The following is a 23038-nucleotide window of genomic DNA, read 5'->3' as shown; positions in this document are numbered from 1 at the left end:
GAATGCTTTATGCCTGGCTTGGAATAAATTTTTGATACTTTCTTTGGACTTCTAATATTCGCCTCTTAATATATGGGAACCAACCACTGTGATGAAAGACGTGACTAGTGTATAGACATGGTCTGAGGAAGGATATAGCAAAAGAAACCTTTCAAAGAACATAGGCCCCGTCTTAAGGTGAGCGTCTTAATTAAGGGAGAGGGCGATCTCCAATTGTGGGAATATAAAGTGTTATATGAAGATTAAAGAAAAGAAACCTTTCAAGGCACATAGGGCTCTTCACTGAGGTGAGCATCCCCACTGAGGGAGAGAGCGATCTCAGGGAATAAGCGAACTGAGAGTGGTGTGAAAGAAACCTTTATGTGTATATTCTCCATAAAGAGGAGGTCAGTCTAGAGGTGCGAACCCTATGGAGGAAATTACGTATTGAACATGGAAGAAGTCCTTTTTGGGGCTTCATCCTATTAATATATAGTAGCGCTTGTGGACTACTCTGTATTTTTTAGGTAAATGTGTTAAAGAGATCTAGTGCACATTTCCCTGCAGTCTTGAGAGGCATTCCAAAGGGAAAATTCCTTAGGATGGAAAGGAATTGCTCCAATCCTGAACAATTTCAACAAAATGCTGGTGAATTAACAGAAAGTTATCTATCTAAATTTCTGAATGTAGCATAAATCACATGAATATGTAAATGATATTGGGTTAGGGTTGTCTTACTGTCAACTTATAGAAATAAACATCAATAGGGGAATACTATGAATAATGATGTGATAATAATATGAGACAATATAAATCCATTTGCACTTGATTTGGCACTTTTTCATTTGTTTTGCATTATATTTTATTTTCACTTTTTAATTTTTTATTGTTCTATTACATGTGTGGTTTAAATGGAGTGTTAATCCATTTAATTATATTCACAGTTCATATTTTATTATATCAAAAATAAAATAAATATAAATACACTATATGATTATAGATAACATTTACAATGTAATTATAATAATTACACTATATATCATTACATATTATATTCATCACTTTAGCAACAATATTAGGTCGATTTTTTTATAATATTGCATCAATAATAATTAAGTATGTTTATTTTATATTGTTTATGAATAAATACTAATATTGTATTGCTGAAATTAATTATAAACCCTATGGAAATACATAGATCACGCATTCCGGAATTTAGGATATACAACAGTAAGAGATAATTCTGTAGATCAGGTATGGATAGGTCTGCAGTGTTGTCAATCATATTCAGACCAAACCAACCAGGAGAGTTCTGTTTAATACCTATTACATGTGATGAAGCTTAGAGACACTCGGCAATAGGCTGGTTGGAATGTCAATCAGATGTAGATATAACTGATTGGTTGGCAACCACTACTTAACTCTGCTGAACCCATCACATGGGTTTCCTATGATTAATCTCAGATGCGAAATGATCGTTAGGAAGCATGACACACACTTACCATGTGTCTGTGCAGTGGCATAAGTTTATCCCAGGTGCCCGGAGGCAGGATATATATTGGTGCCCCATCCCCACTGTATATAGATAAATAAGTCAGAAATAGAATTAGAACCCATGACCTGTTACATGAAGGAAGACCCCTAATGATAGAGCTATTTGCTCCTGCATGGTAAGTCTGCAGATTCTAAATATATGAAGCTAGAATTGTCAGTTCAAAAACCATTGTAACTAGGCAGACCTATGTAGTGTGCAGACACACACTACATAGATCTGATCATTCACTCACAATGCTGATTTTTTTTTTCTCTGACAATTTTTCTTACAAATGTCATACCCAGGATTAAAAGATGTCACCTTTTACACTGGAAGCAAACACTTTACTGATGGAGCTATTTGCTCATGTATAGGAAGAATGAGAATTCTAACTAATATGAAGTTACTTGTATTTGTCATAGAAGTAACTTCATATTGTTAGAAACCTCATGCTTCCTATATAGGGGCAAATAGCTTCATCAGTAAGGTGTTTGCTTCCAGTGTAAAAGGTCACATCTTTTAATCCTGGGTATGACTTCTGAGGAAACAGCCCTATCTCTAAGGCTGAGAAACGCATCAAGTCTATCCCTGGAAGTGACGCCTGCAGAGGTAATCCACAATACAAGACTGTTACCAGCTCCCAGCTTTGTAACCTGTGATCCCGACAAACAGCTTCACCCGGTGTCAGCGGCCGAGACTCAGGGTGATTGAGCGGATCACCCTCTTTTTCGGTTGGAAACTGCATGCTCTGGTCATCAAACAGACGTGAGGAGGAAAAAAATGAACATTTTATTCAGTGCTGCTCCCTACACAAACGTTCACGGTGACCTCCGGCGGTGCATGCCAGGATGCGGGTAAGCAATTGCTAATTAGCTCCTACTTAGTAATCACGGTGGTATAAGCTTGCGCCCTTATCATCAAACATTAAATATGTGAAAGACTATGGAATAGCATTTAATAAGTGTTCCATTGGATATAACCACTTTCATTTTTTCTGTGAACTGAGACTTGAATCTCTAATAATGTGGAGTTAATTTACCTCTTGTCCCTGCTTGATCTAAAAGCTCTGTTTGCAGAAATCCCCTCTGAACGGGATAACATTAGTGTGTCAATACTATTCATTCAGTCTCTCACAGAACATTACAAAACTTACTTATTTTTGAGACTGCTCACAATATTTGGCACTGTAACAAGTTAATAAGAACAGACTGCAACTGTATCAATTTATAAAGAAACGATCCAGCTGACAGGAGGCTTTTTCACATCAGTGGTGGAATCAAATCCTTAATAATATATCCTGCAGTCTCCAATTTGAGTCTATATTATTTTAATGTATTGTCATTTTTTTATGTTTATTTAATTAAGTGTATGTATCATGTGCAATGTGTTTTGTTAAATATTTAATTGTTTAAATGGAAATATCTTCACAGACAGCGCTCATTTCTTTCTCCACACCAAGAGTAAGGTGTCTGCTTCCAGTGTATATAGGTCGTGGGCTATAATCCTGCGTATAACACATGTAAAATGTGTATCTATAATAAAGAGGGTGTGATTTGTAAGGTGTAATTGAAAAATGAAATGGTATTACTGAACCCACAGAATGGGAGCAGAGGTCTCCCGGTACAAAATAGGGGCCCGGTGGCAGTTGCATCCCACAGTTACGCCTCTGTGTCCGTCTATCTTTTTATTTTAAAATTATGAATATGTATATGTCTTAAATGAGTAGGAGCAGCATAAAGCAAATTGAATTCCCCAAATATGTTTGATATGAGACTGTCTGAACCCCTACGACAGAGTAACCAGTGTCCCATAACAGAACGGAAATTGTATATAACTATATAAGCACATTTGGTTTGACTATTGTGATGATGGCTAATAGCTGTAACAAATGTTATAAGGTGTATTAGAGACAATTACATCATGTGCTTTAGCGTTCTTATGAGAGTGAATAATACAGAGGGACATACAGTGCTGGTAAATTTATTAGAGTAATATTGGATTGCCATAAAATACACCTAAACATTATACTTGTGGATATATATGATCGTTATTATCTGATTGGAGTGATGGTGCAGGAAGCTTAGCACCGCCAATAGCACTGAGAGAGTAATCAGAAACACAATCCATGTGGTAGTGAGCAGCAGTAATAAACCACAATAAGAAATATTTAGGATAATCCAAAGGTCTGTCCACAAATTTCCTTGCTAATTTAATGCAATAATAGTGCAGTGAAACATAGAAACATAGAAACATAGAATTTGTCGGCAGATAAGAACCACTTAGCCCATCTAGTCTGCCCCTTTTTTTTTTTTACATTATTGTTATCTCTAACCTTAATTGATCCTTATTTCTTTGTAAGGATATCCTTATGTCTATCCCATGCATGTTTAAATTGCTCTACTGTCTTATCCTCTACCACCTCTGATGGGAGGCTATTCCACTTGTCCACTACCCTTTCTGTGAAATAATTTTTCCGCAAATTTCCCCTGAACCTCCCCCCCTCCAGCCTCAGTGCATGTCCTCGTGTCCTATTGCTTCTCTTCATTTGGAGAATGTTTCCCTCCTGGACTTTGTTAAAACCCTTGATATATGTGAAGGTTTCTATCATGTCCCCCCTTTCCCTTCTCTGCTCCATACTATACATATTGAGATTTCTTAGTCTTTCTGGGTATGTTTTGTGATGTAGGCCATGCACCATTTTAGTTGCCCTTCTCTGTACAGTCTCTAATGTATTAATATCCAGAATTGAACACAGTATTCTAGATGAGGCCACACCAATGACCTATACAGTGGCATTATTACTTCTTTCTTTCTGCTGCTGATTCCTCTCCCAGTGCAGCTTTGAAGCTGTACACCACCAGCAACCTAACAATATCTTATATTGTAATATAACGGGAGGGACTGTGGACACTAACACAGTTTGTTATAACATCTGCTGTGATATCCTGACAATTGCACAATATATCTGAAGACAACCCCATGTAATATATGTATGGGTTTGGTGAGGACAGTAGCACCGAGCATGGTGCACTGACCCTGCTAAGTGACACTGGTTACTCTGTCGCAGGGGTTCAGACAGTCTCATATCAAACATATTTAGGGAATTCAATTTGCGATATGATGCTCCTACTCATATTTAAGACATACACATATTCATAATTCTAAAATAAAAAGATACATGCTTATAAAATAACAGATACTAAAAACTCAAGGAATGTAAACTAATGTGCTGGATTTGGTGAGTTCAATTTGTGTAGATGCAGAATTAAAAGAATCATAATTCTAATATCCATCTGGCAATATTTATAAGGTGAATATTGAGCAGTGTATGCACACACTTCTTTCACCGTGTGATAATTACATTTAAGCTGGATTTGGCAGAATTATATGAACTGACGTAGAAATATACAGTATGATACAATCATTGCCAAGAGACAGTGTTACGGGAAAAAGTTGCATCAGTATGTAACTATAATCACAGGGTGCAGCCTATGACTCATTCTCCTGAGCTATTGATACAAATACTGCTAAGTGACACAGTAATATGGGAAAGAGTTACTATAGTATCTTACTACTCACTCTTCTGAACAGTCCCAAGAATCAAATTCTGTAATTGTGTGAACTAATTTAAATAATTTGACACTGTTCAATAAATAAAGATATCATATACAAAAAGAGACACACATGATTCTATTTTTCTTTATTTGGGGTGTTACTAAAATTCAAGTTTATTAAAACAGATTATCAGGATGCAATACAGGACACCATAAATGAATGTTATTACATAGAAAGCATAATAAATTCATGCTAGTGAATAAAACACACTAGTGATGGGTAAAACAGATTAACATCTAACATTATGAAGTTATAAGAACAGACTAACATAATCATGGATAACTGTTAACATTGGATAAAAGGAGTATATCTCATATCAGGTTATAATTGAAATAATATCTAATATGTTTCTAAACATTTTTAAAACATTGCATATTTTTTCACTTGTTAGTCTATATTTCACTTGTCTTAAAAATATTTAATAAAAGGAAGATTTTAAATAATCACTCTCAATTGATGTGACTTATAGTTCCAAGATAATAAATGAAGAATATGTGAGTGCCCCATCCTGGAATACTTGATTCTGGTAGAGAGAAATAAAGAGCTAGATAACCTTGTTTGGAACAGGTGGAGTTGGATAAAAAGATTGATGTAATCACAGAAATTGTAGAATTTAAAGAGCTGACGTAAGGTATAGAACAAAAATAATAAGAAATTAGAAAAAGACATTATAGATCCCTTATACCTGTTATCTCAGTTTTTGTACTCTGCCAGCTTATGTCACGGTGTATTTTGTTTGAATAGGCTGTACAATAACCTTGTTATTTGGATGCAACATCATTTTGCTCGATTTCGGCAGTACCAAGCATTTTTTATTGCCCTGCCAGTTTACTGCATGTTTCTGTGAAATATGTGTGACTAGACACAGCCTTGGATATCTATTGATAATAACTTGGATCCGACCTCTTATATTTTGACATTTCAGTTTTTTTCTCTCTGGTAGAGGGATAATACACTCTCAATGAGATTTGTATTTCTCCTTATTGTTTCTATACTTTATTTATATTCAGGACTCTCATTGGTGATTCAGTGAGGTCCTATATGGTTGATAACCAATGGATAGCTCACGGTCTAATGCAAACAGCAGATCCCCCGTTCCCTACACTTGGAATCTATAATTCTCCTTTTTTCCTATTAATGAACTCTCATCAACGATTCTGGTTAAGACATGGGAGTTTTTTCTACTATCAAACATATCACAATCCATGCAGTTTCTCCTCCATGCCTGCGGTGGCGCTCTCTGCTCTGGTGCTCAGCACTCTCTGCTCTGTATCTGCAGCTTGGTAATTAGCTGTTACCACAGCTGTGAGCAGCACCTGAACTCACTACTTAGGCCAGCCACACAGGCTCCCTGTTGCCAGTTCATCGTGTCAAAGTTGTTTCAGCTCCTGGTCCTGGTTATGCTGGTCTCTACTACTAAATCGTCCATAGAACTGCCAGACTCTACCACAGTGCAATCCTGTCATCCTGCTACAGTGCAATCCTGGTACGTGCATACTCTACCACAGTGCAATCCTGTCATCCTGCTACAGTGCATATTCTACCAGTGCTATCCTGTGATCCAGCTGCAGTGCAATCCTGGTACGTGCATACTCTACCACAGTGCAATCCTGTCATCCTGCTACAGTGCATATTCTACCAGTGCTATTCTGTGATCCAGCTGCAGTGCAATCCTGGTACGTGCATACTCTACCACAGTGCAATCCTGTCATCCTGCTACAGTGCATATTCTACCAGTGTTATTCTGTGATCCAGCTACAGTGAAATCCTGGTACATGCCTACTCTACCACAGTGCCATCCTGTCATCCTGCTACAGTGCATATTCTACCAGTGCTATCCTGTGATCCAGCTACAGTGCAATCCTGGTACGTGCATACTCTACCACAGTGCAATCCTGTCATCCTGCTACAGTGCATATTCTACCAGTGCTATCCTGTGATCCAGCTACAGTGCAATCCTGGTACATGCATACTCTACCACAGTGCCATCCTGTCATCCTGCTACAGTGCATATTCTACCAGTGCTATCCTGTGATCCAGCTACAGTGCAATCCTGGTACGTGCATACTCTACCACAGTGCAATCCTGTCATCCTGCTACAGTGCATATTCTACCAGTGCTATCCTGTGATCCAGCTGCAGTGCAATCCTGGTACGTGCATACTCTACCACAGTGCCATCCTGTCATCCTGCTACAGTGCATATTCTACCAGTGCTATCCTGTGATCGAGCTGCAGTGCAATCCTGGTACGTGCATACTCTACCACAGTGCAATCCTGTCATCCTGCTACAGTGCATATTCTACCAGTGCTATCCTGTGATCCAGCTACAGTGCAATCCTGGTACGTGCATACTCTACCACAGTGCCATCCTGTCATCCTGCTACAGTGCATATTCTACCAGTGCTATCCTGTGATCCAGCTGCAGTGCAATCCTGGTACGTGCATACTCTACCACAGTGCAATCCTGTCATCCTGCTACAGTGCATATTCTACCAGTGCTATCCTGTGATCCAGCTACAGTGCAATCCTGGTACGTGCATACTCTACCACAGTGCCATCCTGTCATCCTGCTACAGTGCATATTCTACCAGTGCTAACCTGTGATCCAGCTGCAGTGCAATCCTGGTACGTGCATACTCTACCACAGTGCCATCCTGTCATCCTGCTACAGTGCATATTCTACCAGTGCTATCCTGTGATCCAGCTACAGTGCAATCCTGGTACGTGCATACTCTACCACAGTGCCATCCTGTCATCCTGCTACAGTGCATATTCTACCAGTGCTATCCTGTGATCCAGCTACAGTGCATCCTGCTATGGTGCAATATCCACTACTGAACAATCCTATTGCAAAGTGCCTTCACAGTCCACAGTGTCTCTAGTATTTCCACAATCTACACCGTTTTCAAGTACTCAGTCTCCTGGCATCCCATGTCCCCTCAGTTCTCCCTTTCTTTTTGTGTTCTCTAGTTATTCCAGGTTGATATTTATTGTTTACAGTTGTACACTGCTTTATTAAACTTACTATTATACCGTGAACATCAGTCCCTGCTAATATGTTCTCAAAATGGGAAATCTAAACGGATTCTGACAGTATGAACTGGACAAAAACAAACAGCAGGGGAGATAATTGCAGTCTGCCTGAGGGAGTTTTCTCACAGCTTGTTAACCCCACAGCTCCCAGGACATCACCTTCTTTAGAATTCTTACAACTGTGGATTTTAAAGGAAAATTTAGACCAGCTACAGACTTTAGTATCCAATATTCTATGCATTCTACCTGAATTCCTGGGGAGACTGGTGGACTCCAGTAAAATAGCTCCAGAAAAGGAGTTTTCTTCTGACCCATGGACTAGGCATGCTAGGGGCACCTCTCCTCCACAGACAAGAGGCAGGTTCCAAAGTTTCCCTCGACCTAGCCTCTCAGAAACAGAACGCCAGCATCGTAGAGACAATAAACTTTGCCTGTATTGTGGAGGTCAAGGACATTTTATTCTAACTTGTCCCATTCGAAAACCAAGAAATGGGGGCAGAGTGCATCTCCAATCTTTAAATACCATCTGTCACAAAACTGGTATTCCACCTAAAGTTTCCAAGCCTGTCGCCCCAGGAGGGGGTTCTTCAGAGTGTCCAGCCCCAGGAGGGGGTTCTTCAGAGCATCCAGCCCCAGGAGGGGGTTCTTCAGAGCATCCAGCCCCAGGAGGGGGTTCTTCAGAGCGTCCAGCCCCAGGAGGGGGTTCTTCAGAGCGTCCAGCCCTAGTGAGGGGTTCAGAGCGTCCAGCCCCAGGAGGGGGTTCTTCAGCGTGTCCAGCCCCAGTAGGGGGTTCTTCAGCGTGTCCAGCCCCAGGAGGGAGTTCTTCAGCGTGTCCAGCCCCAGGAGGGGGTTCTTCAGAGTGTCCAGCCCCATGATGGGGGTTCTTCAGAGTGTCCAGCCCCAGTGAGGGGTTCAGAGCGTCCAGCCCCAGGAGGGGGTTCTTCAGCGTGTCCAGCCCCAGTAGGGGGTTCTTCAGCGTGTCCAGCCCCAGGAGAGGGTTCTTCAGCGTGTCCAGCCCCAGGAGGGGGTTCTTCAGAGTGTCCAGCCCCAGGAGGGGGTTCTTCAGAGTGTCCAGCCCCAGGAGGGGGTTCTTCAGAGTGTCCAGCCCCAGGAGGGGGTTCTTCAGAGGGTCCAGCCCCAGGAGGGGGTTCTTCAGAGGGTCCAGCCCCAGGAGGGGGTTCTTCAGAGGGTCCAGCCCCAGGAGGGGGTTCTTCAGAGGGTCCAGCCCCAGGAGGGGGTTCTTCAGATGGTCCAGCCCCAGGAGGGGGTTCTTCAGAGGGTCCAGCGCCAGAGAGTCTACAGAGCACTGCCCAGCCAGAGAGTCTACAGAGCGCTGCCCAGCCAGAGAGTCTTCAGAGCACTGCCCAGCCAGAGAGTCTTCGGAGCGCTGCCCAGCCAGAGAGTCTTCAGAGTGCTGCCCAGCCAGAGAGTCTACAGAGCGCTGCCCAGCCAGAGAGTCTACAGAGCGCTGCCCAGCCAGAGAGTCTACAGAGCGCTGCCCAGCCAGAGAGTCTTCAGAGCGCTGCCCAGCCAGAGAGTCTTCAGAGCGCTGCCCAGCCAGAGAGTCTTCAGAGCGCTGCCCAGCCAGAGAGTCTTCAGAGCGCTGCCCAGCCAGAGAGTCTTCAGAGCGCTGCCCAGCCAGAGAGTCTTCAGAGCACTGCCCAGCCCCGTGAAGTGGGGGCTCTTGCCTCAGCCCAGCCCCGTGAAGTGGGTGCTCTTGCCTCAGCCCAGCCCCGTGAAGTGGGGGCTCTTGCCTCAGCCCAGCCCCGTGAAGTGGGGGCTCTTGCCTCAGAACAGCCCCGTGAAGTGGGGGCTCTTGCCTCAGCTCAGCCCCATGAAGTGAGGGCGTCTGCCTCAGCCCAGCCCCGTGAAGAGGGGGCATCTGCCTCAGCTGTTCAGCCCCGTGAAGAGGGGGCATCTGCCTCAGCTGTTCAGCCCCGTGAAGAGGGGGCGTCTGCCTCAGCTGTTCAGCCCCATGAAGAGGGGGCGTCTGCCTCAGCTGTTCAGTCCCGTAAAGAGGGGGCGTCTGCCTCAGCTGTTCAGCCCCGTGAAGAGGGGTTCAGCCCCGTGAAGAGGGGGCTCCTGCCTCAGCTGTTCAGCCCCGTGAAGAGGGGGCTCCTGCCTCAGCTGTTCAGCCCCGTGAAGAGGGGGCTCTTTCCTCAGCCCAGCCCCGTGAAGAGGGGGCTCTTTCCTCAGCCCAGCCCCGTGAAGAGGGGGCTCTTTCCTCAGCCCAGCCCCGTGAAGAGGGGGCTCTTTCCTCAGCCCAGCCCTGTGAAGAGGGGGCTCTTTCCTCAGCCCAGCGCCATATAGAGGGGGTTCCTGCCTTAGTCCAGCCCCAGGAGGGGGCTCTGAGCATTATGCCAATCTCAGAAGAGGAATCTAGCACCCTTGTTTTTCACAACACAGGCCATATATCTAGGCACGTAGGCACTGCTGTAGTCCTGGGTTCCAATCCTACTACTAACCTGTTGGCTCACGATTTGGGTACAGCCCAGTCTCCCAGGACTTCCAGGAAGGACCAAATCCAAAAAGTGCCATCCAAGTCTCTAGTCAAAGTTCGGTTAAGATCATCATATATTTCTGACCAGTCTCCTGAAAGTCTGTCCCCTCCTCAGTGTCCTGATGATCCATCTCCTGTGTTTCCAGAAAATCAAGCTTCCACTTCACAGAATTCATCCAACACTCCATCTTTGGATTACTTTGATGGAGATTTAATGCAATACTTCGCACTAGTTAACCGATATCTTACCAAGATGGAGACAGACCCTTCCCTCGGAATTACTCCCTCCGACATAGTTAAATTGTTATTCATGACCTTCAGAGGAGAAGCCTTGGAATGGGTTAGTCCACTAATTGAAACCAATGACCCAGTTCTTCTCAATCTTGTGGCCTTCAGTGAGGTGGCAATTAAGAAATTCAATTCATGGTCTTATCAGTCTTCAGTCCCAATTGAGGTTCCTGCCCAGCCGGGGCCATCTAAGGTTCCTCTCTATCTTGGTTCATCCGAGAATCCTGTTGCCAGCTTAGAGACTCCAGCAATCAGCTTACCTGTTGGTTTTCTTCAGCTTCAGTCTACTGTTCCTACCGGGAAATCCACAAAAAGGAGAAAGAAGAAAAAGGGAAAGTCTACGTTGAAAGCCTCTGTTGGACTTCCTTGGCAGCATGAGGATACCCTGATATGTCCTCTACCTTTTGATTCAGACTCTTACATGTGTTGAGCGTCTGGAATCCGCTCCTTAGGGAGGGGGTACTGTCACAATCCATGCAGTTTCTCCTCCATGCCTGCGGTGGCGCTCTCTGCTCTGGTGCTCAGCACTCTCTGCTCTGTATCTGCAGCTTGGTAATTAGCTGTTACCACAGCTGTGAGCAGCACCTGAACTCACTACTTAGGCCAGCCACACAGGCTCCCTGTTGCCAGTTCATCGTGTCAAAGTTGTTTCAGCTCCTGGTCCTGGTTGTTATGAACCACAGGTAGTGGTTCATTCCTATTTTATGTTTATTTAGTTGTCTTGCATGCCAGGATTTCCCATTGCTCTGTTTTGGATTACTCTTGTCTGCTGCCGCTGGTGAGTCTGTGCAATTGCAGCTGGTTCCCATGTGTTCAGCCTCATCTGGCTGCTGATTGCATCTTGTCAGCTTAGTCGTGCAGCAGGCCAGCTGCAAGAGATAATTAATTAGGCCTCTCTGATATATGCTGGCTCACTGCAGTTAGCAGATGCTGATGATATTCCTTGGTTTGCAGTCTGCTTTAAGTTTGAGCTGGTTCCTGTCAGTCCCTGTGTGGATTCCTGTGTCAGTCCCTGTGTGGATTCCTGTGTCAGTCCCTGTGTTGATTCCTGTGTCTGATCCCGTGTCCTACCCTGAGTTCCAGTGGATTCTGCCTGTCCTCCAGTTCTGAAAGTCGGTGTCGGCAGCTTCCTGTTTGCCTATGTCAGTTGCAGAAAGTATCCAGTCCTGCTCAAGCCGGTTGTTCCTGTCCTCAGTGGTCCTGTACTCAGAGATTTGTCATCTTTTCCTGGAGTCTGACTGAGCACCTTTAACATCCTGTGGTGTTCGTGAGTCACGGCGCAGCCGTGTGTTGCGGCTTGTCCGCTTACTGTTTATTATTTAGTATATTTGTGTCCTGGAGCTTTTGCGGAGGATTCCGCTCTCCCTGATCCACTCTGGTATCCAGCGGTGCTGGATAGGAGTAACGGATCAGTGGATCTTTGGTTGTCCTTTTCCCTGGCGGCTAGTCCGCACATACCTTTTGATTTAGTTAGTTAGCTTGTAACCCCTGGCCTGGTTGCTTAGTCAGAGGGCCCCTTGTTATCACCCTGTCTCGGATTTCCCTTTGTCTCCCATTAAGACCTGAGGGGGCATCGGGGTTGGGCAGACATAATCCGCCCTTCGAACGCGGCTGCCATGGGCTCAAGCAACCATAGTCTCGCAGGGGATTTCTGATAACACGGGCGAGACAACGGAGTTAGGGCGCCAGGGGTTACTAGGCTTTCCTGCTCCCACAACCAGCATATCTTCCCAGTACTCTGACCTCAGCCATACGATCTCCTCTGGTCTGGAGTACGGGAATCATAACATTATCATCAGCCATACCACAAAAAAGAAATAAAACTTTTTTTTTTCTTTTTTGGCCCAGTCCAGTGTCTAGTCTAGAATCCAGTCCTGTCTAGAATTCAGTGTGCTGAATCCAATCCGGTGTTTAGAATCCAGTCTTGTCTAGAATTCAGTGTGCAGAATCCAATCCGGTGTCAAGAATCCAGTCCTGTCTAGAATTTGGTGTTTAGAATCCAGTCCGGTGTTTAGAATCCAATCCAGTCCGGTGTTTAGAATCCAATCCAGTCCGGTGTTTAGAATCCAATCCAGTCCGGTGTTTAGAATCCAATCCAGTCCGGTGTTTAGAATCCAATCCAGTGTTTAGAATCCAGTCCGGTGTTTAGAATCCAGTCCGGTGTTTAGAATCCAGTCCGGTGTTTAGAATCCAGTCCGGTGTTTAAAAAAAAAAAAAAGTCTTGTTTTGTTTAGCAAAATTTAGTCTTGCCTTGTCTTGCCTTGCCTTGCCTTGTCTTGCCTTGCCTTGTCTTGCCTTGCCTTGTCTTGCCTTGCCTTGCCTTGTCTTGCCTTGTCTTGTCTAATTTTAAATCCTCCTATGTCTACTATGCAAGCCCTGCAGGCATCTCTCGCAGCCCTGAACTCTGTATTCAGTGCTTTGAGACCAGAGCGACTAGAAGTTTTGCAGCAATCCCTAAAGCAACTGCAAAACCTTCTGACTAAAATCTTGCTTATTTTGCCAGAAGTCGTTGAGAGTACATCTATCTCTAAAGAGACTCTTGTTCACAGTATGGTGACAAGAGAATCCTCTGGTTTAATTGAAGAGAAAAAGTTTAAAAGTTTTCTGCGGCCCAGGCTCTCAGAAGAGGAGCGTCTGCGTCGCAGAAACTTAAACTTATGCCTATATTGTGGGGGTTTAGGCCATTATCTGCAGACCTGTGAGTTGCGCAAGCCAAAGTGTGGTGACGAGTCTTGCCCTCTGGCCAAGTTGAGTCATGATACAAGACCTACTCCTGTCTCTACTGTGGCAGAGGTACTTGTCACACAACCCACACAAAAAAGCTCTCTGTCCTATAATTGGGGTCCTTGGGCAAGGGAGCCCCATTATAGATTCAGGAATCAAAAGAGAATGTTTCTTTCCTCTCTTGAGGTTCCTGTGGAAGCGGAGTTGCAAGTCCCTGGAGTGGTGCCCGTAGCCCAGGGTCCTGGAGTGGTGCCCGTAGCCCAGGGTCCTGGAGTGGTGCCCGTAGCCCAGGGTCCTGGAGTGGTGCCCGTAGCCCAGGGTCCTGGAGTGGTGCCCCGTAGCCCAGGGTCCTGGAGTGGTGCCCGTAGCCCAGGGTCCTGGAGTGGTGCCCGTAGCCCAGAGTGCTGGAGCGGTGCCCGATGCCCAGAGTGCTGGAGCGGTACCCGATGCCCAGAGTGCTGGAGCGGTACCCGATGCCCAGAGTGCTGGAGCGGTACCCGATGCCCAAGCTTATAGAGGGACATCAAATATTGTAGCTCAGGTTTCCATACCAGAAGGGGTCTCAGAAGCTGTTACCCCAGGTAGGGACTTGAGGAGCGCAACCTCAGAAAGGGTATCTAAAACCATAGTTCTTGAAGGGAACTCGAGAAGCAAAACCCCAGAAGGGATCTTTGAAGTAATATCCCCAAGTGGGGTCTCGAGAGACGCAGCCCCAAAGAAGGGTCTAGAAGTCGCTTCCCCAGGAAAGAACTTAAGAAGCATAGCATTAGTGGAGGATCTGAACGTTATTGCTTCAGCAAAAGTCCCGGAAGTCATAGTCCCGGGAGAACTTTCGATTATTATCGACTCAGAGAGGGAGGCCGATGGCCCGATCCCAGTCAGGGAGGCCAACGACCCGGTCCCAGTAAAAGAATCCGAGGTGCTGGCCCCAGCGGGGTTCCCGGAGGCCACTGCCCCAGCGGGGTTCCCGGAGGCCACTGCCCCAGCGGGGTTCCCGGAGGCCACTGCCCCAGCGGGGTTCCCGGAGGCCACTGCCCCAGCGGGGTTCCCAGAGGCCACTGCCCCGGGTGGGGTTCAGAAAGTCACTGCCCCGGGTGGGGTTCGGAAAGTCACTGCCCCGGGTGGGGTTCGGAAAGTCACTGCCCCGGGTGGGGTTCAGAAAGTCACTGCCCCGGGTGGGGTTCAGAAAGTCACTGCCCCGGGTGGGGTTCAGAAAGTCACTGCCCCGGGTGGGGTTCAGAAAGTCACTGCCCCGGGTGGGGTTCAGAAAGTCTCAGCCACGGGTGGGGTTCAGAGAGTCTCAGCCCCGGGTGGGGTTCAGAGAGTCTCAGCCTCGAGTAAGGTCAATAGTGACCAGGTCCTAGCAAAGCACTCCAGTCAGTCAGATGAGAAGGAAACAGATCCTGACTCTGATATCTCAACATCCATAATCTTTGATGGGGACTTAGCCCAATTTCTGGCGCTTTACAAACACTATTACATTATTATGTTGTCTAGACCATTTCTGGGCATCACTCCAGAGAACCTTGTGCTCTATCTTATTTATTCTTTTAGAGGAGAGCCTTTTGAGTGGGCGACCAGCCTAATGAAAGCTGAAGATCCCATTCTTCAGGATCCCCCAGCATTCAGTGATGCAATTATTAAAAGATATGGTTCCAAAGAAATTGGTTCAGGTTCCTCTAAGTCACCCGTCTTGTCTGCTGAGAGTCCACAAAATACTGTAAACTCGGCACAGGAGTCTCAGCCCGTTGTTGTGACTGCAGGATGTGCTTTTCTGACTACTTCTTCTAATAATAGTACTTTACCAGAAAGTTCAGCTCCCAAGGGTAAGAGACCTGTCTCTGATTTGAACGCAGCCTTGCTGGGTGGTACCATCAGTTCAGACAATGTTTGGGGAATTACCTTGGTCAGACCTAAAGAGCTTTGTAAAAAGAAGAAGAAGAAAAAGAAATAATTTTTTGACTCTTGCCTTGATAAAAAAAAAAGAAAAAAAGATTTTTTTTCCCTTGTCTTGTGTCCAGTGGCCATCATCAAGGGGAGGGCACTGTTACAAGCTGTGGTTGCAGCTTGTTTCTGTTTTCGTGTCTGTTAGACCAATGTGTCAGGTTTTTTTTTGTATCCCTTGTTCTGGATAGTCTGAATTTTGGGGTCTTTTGACCCCTCCTCAAGGGGGGGGGTACTGTTATGAGCCACGGCTGTAACTCATTCCTGTTTTGCAGTTTTGTTCTGTATTTCATGTTATACTTCTGTTTATGTTCCCCGTGGGTGTCATGGGGTGCTCGGAGCTCACCCTTAAGGAGGGGATACTGTTATGAACCACAGGTAGTGGTTCATTCCTATTTTATGTTTATTTAGTTGTCTTGCATGCCAGGATTTCCCATTGCTCTGTTTTGGATTACTCTTGTCTGCTGCCGCTGGTGAGTCTGTGCAATTGCAGCTGGTTCCCATGTGTTCAGCCTCATCTGGCTGCTGATTGCATCTTGTCAGCTTAGTCGTGCAGCAGGCCAGCTGCAAGAGATAATTAATTAGGCCTCTCTGATATATGCTGGCTCACTGCAGTTAGCAGATGCTGATGATATTCCTTGGTTTGCAGTCTGCTTTAAGTTTGAGCTGGTTCCTGTCAGTCCCTGTGTGGATTCCTGTGTCAGTCCCTGTGTGGATTCCTGTGTCAGTCCCTGTGTTGATTCCTGTGTCTGATCCCGTGTCCTACCCTGAGTTCCAGTGGATTCTGCCTGTCCTCCAGTTCTGAAAGTCGGTGTCGGCAGCTTCCTGTTTGCCTATGTCAGTTGCAGAAAGTATCCAGTCCTGCTCAAGCCGGTTGTTCCTGTCCTCAGTGGTCCTGTACTCAGAGATTTGTCATCTTTTCCTGGAGTCTGACTGAGCACCTTTAACATCCTGTGGTGTTCGTGAGTCACGGCGCAGCCGTGTGTTGCGGCTTGTCCGCTTACTGTTTATTATTTAGTATATTTGTGTCCTGGAGCTTTTGCGGAGGATTCCGCTCTCCCTGATCCACTCTGGTATCCAGCGGTGCTGGATAGGAGTAACGGATCAGTGGATCTTTGGTTGTCCTTTTCCCTGGCGGCTAGTCCGCACATACCTTTGGTTTAAGTTAGTTAGCTTGTAACCCCTGGCCTGGTTGCTTAGTCAGAGGGCCCCTTGTTATCACCCTTTCTCGGATTTCCCTTTGTCTCCCATTAAGACCTGAGGGGGCATCGGGGTTGGGCAGACATAATCCGCCCTTCGAACGCGGCTGCCATGGGCTCAAGCAACCATAGTCTCGCAGGGGATTTCTGATAACACGGGCGAGACAACGGAGTTAGGGCGCCAGGGGTTACTAGGCTTTCCTGCTCCCACAACCAGCATATCTTCCCAGTACTCTGACCTCAACCATACGATCTCCTCTGGTCTGGAGTACGGGAATCATAACACTGGTTATGCTGGTCTCTACTACTAAATCGTCCATAGAACTGCCAGACTCTACCACAGTGCAATCCTGTCATCCTGCTACAGTGCAATCCTGGTACATGCATACTCTACCACAGTGCAATCCTGTCATCCTGCTACAGTGCATATTCTACCAGTGCTATCCTGTGATCGAGCTGCAGTGCAATCCTGGTACGTGCATACTCTACCACAGTGCAATCCTGTCATCCTGCTACAGTGCATATTCTACCAGTGCTATCCTGTGATCCAGCTACAGTGCAAACCTGGTACGTGCATACTCTACCACAGTGCAATCCTTTCATCCTGCTACAGTGCATATTCTACCAGTGCTATTCTGTGATCCAGCTGCAGTGCAATCCTGGTACGTGCATACTCTACCACAGTGCAATCCTGTCATCCTGCTACAGTGCATATTCTACCAGTGCTATCCTGTGATCCAGCTACAGTGCAATCCTGGTACGTGCATACTCTACCACAGTGCCATCCTGTCATCCTGCTACAGTGCATATTCTACCAGTGTTATTCTGTGATCCAGCTGCAGTGCAATCCTGGTACGTGCATACTCTACCACAGTGCAATCCTGTCATCCTGCTACAGTGCATATTCTACCAGTGCTATCCTGTGATCCAGCTACAGTGCAATCCTGGTACGTGCATACTCTACCACAGTGCCATCCTGTCATCCTGCTACAGTGCATATTCTACCAGTGCTATCCTGTGATCCAGCTACAGTGCAATCCTGGTACGTGCATACTCTACCACAGTGCCATCCTGTGATCCAGCTACAGTGCATATTCTACCTGTGCTATCCTGTGATCCAGCTACAGTGCAATCCTGGTACGTGCATACTCTACCACAGTGCCATCCTGTCATCCTGCTACAGTGCATATTCTACCAGTGCTATCCTGTGATCCAGTTACAGTGCAATCCTGGTACGTGCATACTCTACCACAGTGCAATCCTGTCATCCTGCTACAGTGCATATTCTACCAGTGCTATCCTGTGATCCAACTACAGTGCAATCCTGCTATGGTGCAATATCCACTACTGAACAATCCTATTGCAAAGTGCCTTCACAGTCCACAGTGTCTCTAGTATTTCCACAATCTACACCGTTTTCAAGTACTCAGTCTCCTGGCATCCCATGTCCCCTCAGTTCTCCCTTTCTTTTTGTGTTCTCTAGTTATTCCTGGTTGATATTTATTGTTTACAGTTGTACACTGCTTTATTAAACTTACTATTATACCGTGAACATCAGTCCCTGCTAATATGTTCTCAAAATGGGAAATCTAAACGGATTATGACAAAACAACACTTAAAATGCCCAATCCCATCTGATTTTGGAAGCGATAAAGTGTTGGGCCGGACCAGTATCTGGATGGTGACCTCCAGATAATATCCGGTGTAGTAGGTTAAGGCGATTTTACAATCCAGTCTAACGTTGATAGCAGATTCATACATTTTTCATGAATTCTCTCTTCTTTTTCACTTTCCTCTCACATCAATATTATGTGTCATTGCCAGTGAGAATATTATTGTGGACAAGAAATTATTTTCTAGTATTGTTCGTTTACTTAGTTAGAGGATATTCCATACACCCTGGAGGGCGCTTTGGCCCAATTTACAATTGCAGGTACTTATGGGCATCCTGCTGCATATTAGGTCACTGTGCCTTTTATATAACTAATATGACATGAGCACATATTCTTGCATGGTTTAGTGGACAAGAGGGCTCAATATATATATTTTTTGCTTCACACAAATTCTTTTATATGAACAAATTAAAAGTTAGGTTTTAATCTTAACAATATTTCTTTTCCTTAACGAGTGCGCCCACAAAGGGTCTTTCTCTCCTGTCTCCAGTGTATTGACTAACTAGTAGTGCCCTACTGTACCCTGGGTGCACCATTTATAATATTTTTGAGTTGGTTTCATTAAAATATCATTTTTCATTGTTTTGAATGTTCCTTTGTGCTGGAAACACAATTGCAATACTTAAAATATGATTCCTTCCAAGTTGAATTGTTTAATATTGTTGTCAAGTCCAGTTTTTCCATAAAGTAACAGTTTCTAAACCCAAATCATGTTGTATAACAGTATACATACAGATAACAAACACTGTCACCAAAACCCATTCCTGCCCTTATACAATTTCAGAATGCATATTAATATCCAAATTAGTGTCTTTTATATAAACTGGTGTTTTTATAACTAGGGATGATTGTAAGAAATGGTCTATAAAATGAGATACATTTGAGGTAATGGATTATGTTCCAGCTATTGTTGGTCTTCCAGGTGGCTTACTAATACTTTTATGAATGGGGTTACTACAGTATATTTCAACATATATATGAAAGTATCTTCTCTTATTTACTTGTGATGTTTACCTCCTCTTTTATTCTGGTGTTTCCATATAGGATTATTATGGGGGTACGGGGAGTGGTTCCTCAATGGATAAAACCTGTTGTTTCTAAAGTCATCTAAATCTAAGTTATAATAAGACAAACTGTATCTATCTTATTTTCTAAAACTATAGCCATAAAATAAATCTTTATTGAATTTAAATGTGTTGACCCAGGTATGAGGTTCAGGTATAGCCCTTCTGTTTGTACATATCTGGTTCTGTATTTGGTATTTGAGTAGGTTTTCTATACACAAAATCTGCAAAAAGTGGAAAAATGAAATCCATATCGGTGCTCTTGGGCACAGTCTGAAGATTCTGTACTATAAAAAGTTAACTTTTGGTTAAAAAAATTAAATACCTTTTGCAGTTTTGAGAAAACAAATATTTCTTTCATTTGTTTTTCAGTGAAAGAAAAATAAAAGATTGCCATTAAAAACTTGTCCTTTGACCTCAGCTTATTAAGCATGAACATTACTTAGGATTACTGTGTCCTGCACATTTATGCCTATGTTATGGTTCATCCTACAAGGACTTCAACTCCCTGGCATTTAGTTTATCTTTTAAGAATTCCGTGCTGAATGCTCCTAAACTGTACTATGGATAAGGTCCTCAAACAGCTACTTTGACTGGATTAAATGGTCCTACTTCTCCTGACACCTGATGAGCATAAGATCATCCCCTTTAATTCTGTTGTTGAATATTTTAGATGTTGTACTTTTGTATGCTCTGTATCTCATATATATATATTATACTGCTCCTTATTGTTTATATTTTGGACTCACTGATGGGGGAACCTGCTGCTTCCTTGTGTGTGTTTTATACTGCTTGGCCGGTTGGTGTTCAGTTCAGTTTCCTGGATCTGTTGCTCTATACCGTTTCCATTTTAGATGCATTTTCATTTATAATGGAAGTCTCCTACCATCCAGTTTCTGTGAATTCCTTTGTGCTAATTCCTCTCACATTTTTGCCACTTGTGTCCCCACTGTGAATCATCTTTGCCTTCTTGTATTTACCCCAACTTTTTGTCTTTATTTTTCTCCTCCCAATTTGGTCAACAAATTGCCAGTGTTGACATGTATCCGTTTATTTTCTTACTTCATTAGGGGATAATTCAATTGGGTACTAGGTTTTTTTACACAAAAAAAGCCTTGCGCCCATCATGACCAATTTTGAATAACCATAGATATGCGCACTCTTGATACCCATGGTATCCAATAGAAAAATGGTCACAGGATTTTCAGCTATGAAAACCAAGGGGAATGTGAAAAACATGATACTAGTGGTCTCTATGACTCCTGAGGTGCAACCCCCTTATCTTCCCACTGGGTAGGGACGGGGAGAAAACCTGCAGTTTTCTGGGTGCGTCTGAAAAAATGCAGGCATGCTGTGGTTTTTTTATGGAGGGCCTCTGACATCAGCAATGACCACTTCCGCCTCTTATATCGCAAAAAAATTGACGACCTTGCCTGGCGAAGATAGGAAAAATATTTGATGTTCTAGTAATTGCTTATGGTATTGCGATGCATTTACATTTTCTGCAATGGGTGTTTTTTCTCTATTTCTAGGTGGCAACTATTTGAACAAAGTATCTGCTTTTTAGTAGAAACTGCAATGCTTACTGAATCAGCAAACCATGAAAAATCTCCTTATTTACAGGAATTACATGTCTGTTCCCTTCACAAAACTTACATTTCCCCAATTCAGCACAAACTTATGGTGCCCCTACCTAGGAATGTGCCTAACATGTCATCTTTCTAATGCAACTTTCATGCACTGTTTTTGGGAAAGCAGTATCAAGAAGATCAAGAAGTACTGGAACACGGTTTTGTTGTACGTAAAGGATTTCTTTGCACACCACTAAAGGAGCTGGATTTTCTCTAATTGACTTTTGTCTTCTATGTTGTAACATTTCCACTTCTTCTGTCCCCAAAGTCTACTGTCTTTAATCCTCAATTCTACTCTTTTCTCCATGCCTACATTAAGTCCCTCTCCCAATCCTTATTTTTTTATTCGCATAATGTAGTATCTTCTGGATCAGACCATCATCACCCTTTAAGCCACTAACACCTTAATTCAAACCCTCAACATATTGCACCTAGACCACTGTGATCTTCTCTTTGGCTTTATAACTCCCACGTCAGCCTTTTTCAATCTACAGTATGCTGCCCACTGCATTTTCTTCTATTGTCACTCTCCTTCTACTTTTCCACCCTACTTCTAGTGTCTCAACTGGCTTCTAGTCCTCCGTAGCAAACTTAACTGCCCTCACTTACCAACATAGCCCTAAACCAATCTTCTCCCCCAACATTTAAAGCATCACTTCCTCACATTCCCTCTCACACACTTTATTCTGCCAATGACTATCATCTGAATTCCCTAAACTCTAGAATGCCCTTGCCATCCAATCAAATTTTGTCTCAAAACTACACCTATGCATATATTTTTTTGTTAATGCTATACATCTATGTTATGGGTGTAGTATGAGTTGCCGTGGCAGTGTCCCTGGCAGCCACCATACCGGTGCCGGGATCCTGACCGCCAGCTTGTTGACAGTAGGGAAGAGCACAAATGAGCCCCTGCGGGCTTGCTGTGCTCACCTTGCTGTGAGCACGGTGGCATGCCACGCTGTCTTTTCTCCCTCCAGGGGGGCCGTGGACTCCCAGAGGCAGAAAAGGTGTTGGTATGCCGGTTGTTGGTATTCCAGCGCCGGTATACTATGCTCTGGAATCCCAAACAACCGGTATACTGAATACCACCCCTATATATCTATATCTATCCTCATCCACATCCAAATGATAGGTCAACAGTTAAAATTTTACAGTAAATAGGTCGACATCAAATGGTTAACATGCATATCAACCTTTGACATGGTCAAAAGGTCGATATGGTCAAAAGGTCGATATGGTCAAAAGGTCAAAGTAAACATGGTTGATACAGTAAAAGTTCAACATGTGTATTTGTCTTAATATTCATGTTTTCAATTTTTTCATACATTACCATCAACGTGGACTACAATAGGAAATAGTAGCCATGCCCAAAACATGGCGAGCAAAGCGAGCCTTGTGAGGAGACCAGTACACTAATTGGAGTTCTAAGTGCTGGAAAGGAAAATTTGGCAACAAGAAAATATAAAAGAACTCATGTTGATTTTTTGATGTTTCATCCATTTCCATGTTGACCTTTTGACTTTGTTCACATTTTGACCATGTTTACCTTCTGCATGTCGAATGTTTGGTGTTGGCCTATACACTGTTGACCTTTTGACTGTTGGTGTCATAACCATCATCTTCATTATTATTTGAGTTATTATTTATGATTGACACAGATCATTTCCTTTCTCAAGTAGATGTTTTCTTGTGTTTAGTTCTGGTCTCCATAGGATAATGTAGCATTTTGGGAAAAATATACAACCTAAAAGTCCAGCACATGAAGCTAGTATTGCAAAGATCTCCACAGCCACCGTGTATTTCCCTTTGGCGATGAGATAGGAAGGGATCATGGTGATCCAGACACTGCA

At 44.1% G+C, this 23038-nt stretch overlaps 1 protein-coding gene across 1 annotated transcript in view; it reads right to left on the bottom strand.

Annotated features, from left to right (window-relative positions):
- The window catches only part of LOC134910771 (vomeronasal type-2 receptor 26-like), a 213943-nt gene extending 191200 nt beyond the window's left edge, over nt 1–22743 (bottom strand). Inside the window, exon 1 of the mRNA XM_063919155.1 lies at nt 22735–22743. Coding sequence (XP_063775225.1) covers nt 22735–22743 — 9 coding nt within the window. The remainder of the gene's footprint in view (nt 1–22734) is intronic.
- Between the last annotated feature and the right edge of the window lie 295 nt (nt 22744–23038).

Source organism: Pseudophryne corroboree, chromosome 4, assembly GCF_028390025.1.
Source record: "Pseudophryne corroboree isolate aPseCor3 chromosome 4, aPseCor3.hap2, whole genome shotgun sequence".
NCBI lineage: Eukaryota > Metazoa > Chordata > Amphibia > Anura > Myobatrachidae > Pseudophryne > Pseudophryne corroboree.
The sequence above is the reverse complement of the archived record's forward strand: the minus strand, read 5'-3'. Positions and strand labels throughout refer to the sequence as shown.